The 5015-nt window shown below is 33.0% G+C and overlaps 1 protein-coding gene across 2 annotated transcripts in view; it reads right to left on the bottom strand.

The window, feature by feature from the left end:
- Nucleotides 1-503: 503 nt before the first annotated feature.
- Nucleotides 504-5015, bottom strand: part of LOC106473379 (protein CASP-like) — a 31828-nt gene continuing 27316 nt past the window's right edge. For both annotated transcript variants that reach the window (XM_022401827.1, XM_022401826.1), the window contains exons 5-6: nt 4605-4653; nt 504-1532 (exon numbers count right to left, since the gene is read on the bottom strand). In XM_022401827.1, coding sequence (XP_022257535.1) covers nt 1506-1532; nt 4605-4653 — 76 coding nt within the window. In that variant the 3' untranslated portion in view covers nt 504-1505. The remainder of the gene's footprint in view (nt 1533-4604; nt 4654-5015) is intronic.

Here is a 5015-nt window from a genome sequence, read left to right as displayed (position 1 = left end):
AACTGATATCAAAATATTTTTTTTGAAACAGTGCATATAATTACGGTTGAAGTGGCCTCGACATCTGCCACATCTGATTAAAACTGATATCAAAATATTTTTTTTTGAAACAGTACATATAATTACTGTTGAAGTGGCCTCGACATCTGCCACATCTGATTAAAACTGATATCTAAATATTTTTTTTTGAAACAGTACATATAATTACTGTTGAAGTGGCCTCGACATCTGCCACATCTGATTAAAACTGATATTTATTCTTTTATCACAACTCATGAAAATTCTGCATTAAGGTGAATTTGAAGTCATTCTGCTTCACGGTACGAGTACATTGTAAAAGGCAAACACTTAAAAAAAAGAAGGGATAAAAGCGAAAAGAGAGGGCTGAATGATACTAGTCATTCCTTTAAAACGGGTACCTGATGCTTGGCTATTATGAATTTGGCTATGGAAGGAAAACAACATTTACCATCATATATATTAGTTTAATGCAACCTCAAAACCGTCCAACAAGGGAAAGGTAACACTCGGAATGCATGAATTACTTATCATATAATCCATTCTTTGAAATTGTTACTTTTACATGATTGCTTCCATTTATCAACAGCTAAGAAACTAGTTCATTGAATATGTGCATTTTTAATCTTTCTTCTCTGAAGATTGCAAAGTGTAAAAAGTAATACCACTACAAACCCAGTGAATAAATTATTATTCTCAAAAGCTTTATGCTTTTCCATACCTTTTCAGAATTCTTATTATTATGTAAATTTATTTATTACACGGTATTTATCTTTGTTTTCAGGTTGCGCTGTTATTGTTTTTTGTTTGCTTATTTTTTCTTATGAAAACCGTATTGAGAAAAACAGGCTATTAATACAATTACTAGGCAAGCGAGTTATGGTGTTTTAAAACAGAAAGGAAAGTTTTATTTTTCAGAACAATGCAAAGTATTGTAGAAATTACTCTAATGAAGGGTGCGTCTAATATAGTTGTTATCATTATATGACGATATAATTGTTTACAACTTGCAAACAAAGGTAACACAGGTAAGTCTTGTTTTCTTTGAGTTTTTTTGTTTCATATCAACTGTGCTAAACTTGTGTTTGTTTGTTTTTGTTTAATCAAAAATCAAGTTGCTTAGAAAAACACAATTATAAATCATCAGTGTAAAAAAAGAAATGATATCCAGTTATCGAGTGCCTACAACATTCACGGCATATAATATAGGAGACTTTGTAGTCCTGAAGAAGTGCTAGAAATTTCGATGAGAACTGCTTTCAATGACTTATTGACTTAGGGTCCATCACATGAAGTAACTTATTGACTTAGCGTCCACCACATAAAGTGATTAACTGACTTAGGGTCCACCACATGAACTCCGACATCGTAGTGTGACCACGTTTACAGCGTATATGGTTAAAAAAAAAGATTTTTCTAGCGGCAAATGTCACTTCCTGCTCACTAACTCCAGTTGCTTCGAAGTTTATAAACAGTTGAATTGTTGCTTATAAAATACACCACTGCAAGATAACCTAGATAAAGACATCACTCTAAGATAAGCTAGATATAGACATCACTTTAAGATAACCTAGATAAAGACATCACTCTAAGATAAACTAGATAAATACACCACTCTAAGACAACCTAGATAAATACATCACTCTAAGATAACCAAGATAAATACATCACTCTAAGATAACCTAGATAAAGACATCACTCTAAGATAACCTAGATAAATACATCACTCTAAGATAACCTAGATAAATACATCACTCTAAGATAACCTAGATAAAGACATCACTCTAAGATAACCTAGATAATGAGCATCTTTACTATGATTTACTTTAATCACAAGTTATTATTACAGTGAAATCCATGACAAGTGTTTTAGTGAACAAAATTTAATATTAACTTGTGTAAAAAAAGCTCCAAACAAGATAGGTGTGTTAAATTACACTTAAATTAAAACGAATTAGGACGATGACAATTATATTGATTTAGCAACGGGTGTTGAGTTTCGAGTGGACAAATTTAAACTAACGGTACCTATAGTTAATAGTTAATATGAAATGCGCCTGACTTGAAATTCAAAAGCACATTTCCGGACGTTATGGATAAAATGCACATGTGAGCCTTTTCCGTTTGGCGTCTTGAAAATATGACACATTTAAATGGCAGTTTGTCTCATTTCTTCTTATTTTACTTGATATAAACAAGAAATTTAAAACTGAAACATACGGACGGATACAAGACAAAATAACAACATTATAATTTGCATTCTTTTTACAACTTCTACTAGAAATTACCAGGGCATACTTAATTTTAAAGTTTTATCTGGAAGAAGAGTTCACTTTTTTTATCGGTAAATGTGAAGGAATATCATGTTTTCTGTGACAAAAATGTAACAATAACATTTATAGTGTTTACAAGATCAAACCCACTTCTATACACGTGCGTGCTCTAAGGTATATATATATATATATATATCATCTATTACCTTAATGAATATATACATATTCAATTTACAAAAACTTCAAAGCTGTTCACCGATCGTTTTATTATAGAAAACATCATCGTTTTCGTGTTCCATGGGGTACAAAATCATGGGGGTTCTACAACAACTACTGCTCAACAGGGGAACAGAGTAACAGCTTGGCAGTGAGAGCATTGCAAGTTGATAGGAGGTCTTTTTATTTGCACTGCTCCCTGGTGGGTTACCGGTATCAACAACAGAATAAGCTATCAGTACTTAGAAAGGGGACCTCAGCTGTTACGAAGCTGGTTACATAAATATAGCATCTCTTCTGACTAGCATTATCTTCTAACTTCCCCAGTGTCTGGTGCATTACTTAAAGAACCCATGATCGTCCCATACAGTTAATTAACTCTTGGTAAAAGGACACTCGTACTTCACCTTTAATAGTTAAAACATGGGCCTTTTTCCAGATATTCACACGCACTAAGCGCACTACTCGTTATTTCATATAATCCGAGACACTAAGTAGTGCTTATTACCTCCTGTATTTTCAAACACTGAACACTGCTTTCATACACTTTCAAAACACTGTTTTCATACACTTTCAACACACTAAACACTGTTTTCATACACTTTCAACACACTAAACACTGTTTTCATACACTTTCAACACACTAAACACTGTTTTCATACACTTTCAAAACACTAAGCACTGCTTTCATACACTTTCAAAACACTAAGCACTGCTTTCATGTACTTCCAACACATGAAACACTGCTTTCTTGTACTTTCAGAAACTAAACACTGCTTTCATTTACTTTCAACACACTAACATACACTTTCATACACTTTCAAAACACTGCTTTCATGTACTTTCAGAAACTAAACACTGCTTTCATGTGCTTTCAACACACTAAATAGTTTCATACACTATCAAAACACTAAACACTGCTTTCATGTATTTTCAAAACACTAAACACTGTTTTCATACACTTTCAAAACACTAAACAATGTTTACATACACTAAACATTCCTTTCATGTACTTTCAACAGACTAAACATTGCTTATCATTTCATGCACTTCTAGACTGTTAACTTTCGAACTTGTAGTATATTATGTCAGCCTCCTATTGTCACCTGTCGTACAAATGGGGGCTTACCTCTTCTCATAGATAATGAAAACAAAGAACGTAACCAAAACTTTTATAATATTGAGCATCTTAACGGATCCATTTGTCATACGGGTACCGAAACGCAGTGGAAATTAGCCTATTCCATGTATGTAAACAAACTACAACACTTAAGAATCCCCCTCATGAAATTTCTACGAGAATTGGCACATATGAAGAGATTTGTTTCAAGCTTACGGTCAAGTGATTGCGTGACATGCCCCACGAGGTATTTGTAGAAGTAAGGGGGATCCAATTATCAGGAGGAGCTGAGACCCGCTGAAGATAACAAGCTGAAGTTCTTATTAGTGTAATTACTTCCTGTGTGACGTTTCCGGCGAAGAGCGCATGACTGGCCACCGAGTGGTAACCAAACAATTCTAGCTCTGGATACACGAACATTTCAAGATATTGTACATACATTCGTATACGTAATTGATGTTCTATGTATGATGCAAGACAATATTCTCAATGAATACGTAAAGTAGCCCTGTGTCTAATTAGTTGACTTACATGTACATACACACTTATACATACATATACATGTATGTATGTATATATATATACGCACATTTACATTTTAATACCACCTAAGAAAAGTTCCACGGATGATATTTTACGTATATAAATAATTTTTACGAACAGTGGCGCTATATGAGTAACTAATTAAGAGGACGTAGGCTTAAGAGGTCCAACACAACTGTTTAGGATATTTTGCTGTTGTTGGTGTTTTTTTTGTTGTTGTTTTTTTAAAGTTAATTTAGTGGTGCTTGCAGGTTGAGATTCAGTCTAATAATGACCTACAAATGATATGGCTTATGTTTGCTAATAAATTTTACAAATTCTCTCGAAAAAGTAAATAATTTCATTTTAACATATATATATATATATATAAAACGGTACTACAGTCTTCAAGTTGACAGATAAATCAAATTCTTTCTACGGCACAGCTTTCTTACCTGATTGGCTCGTTCCAAATCATTTAAGAAGACTTCCATTACGTCCGATCTGAAAACAAAATAACAGATTTATTATTTATGTAGACATACATATATTGTCTTGTTATATTCCCAAGAACTTATGAGTAAAAGCAAAATAATAATATGTTAACCACACTACATCTGCCATATCCAGTGCCGACGAGGGCTTTCGTCCAATACTAGGGCACATGAAGCCGGCTGAGATATGGCAAACATAACAGTGTATAGGCGCTATTTACTTCATAATTTTCATTTTCTGTTTCTTTATTTTTCTATAGTACAGGGTGCTTGGAAATTATATTATGAAATTATGTTAACAGAAATTTTTTAAAAAACCTGGGTAAGAAATTTCAGGCACCCTGTACTTAAAATAGCATTAAAAGTTAATAA

This window comes from Limulus polyphemus, unplaced genomic scaffold, assembly GCF_000517525.1.
Source record: "Limulus polyphemus unplaced genomic scaffold, Limulus_polyphemus-2.1.2 Scaffold6124, whole genome shotgun sequence".
Classification (NCBI taxonomy): domain Eukaryota; kingdom Metazoa; phylum Arthropoda; class Merostomata; order Xiphosura; family Limulidae; genus Limulus; species Limulus polyphemus.
The sequence above is the reverse complement of the archived record's forward strand: the minus strand, read 5'-3'. Positions and strand labels throughout refer to the sequence as shown.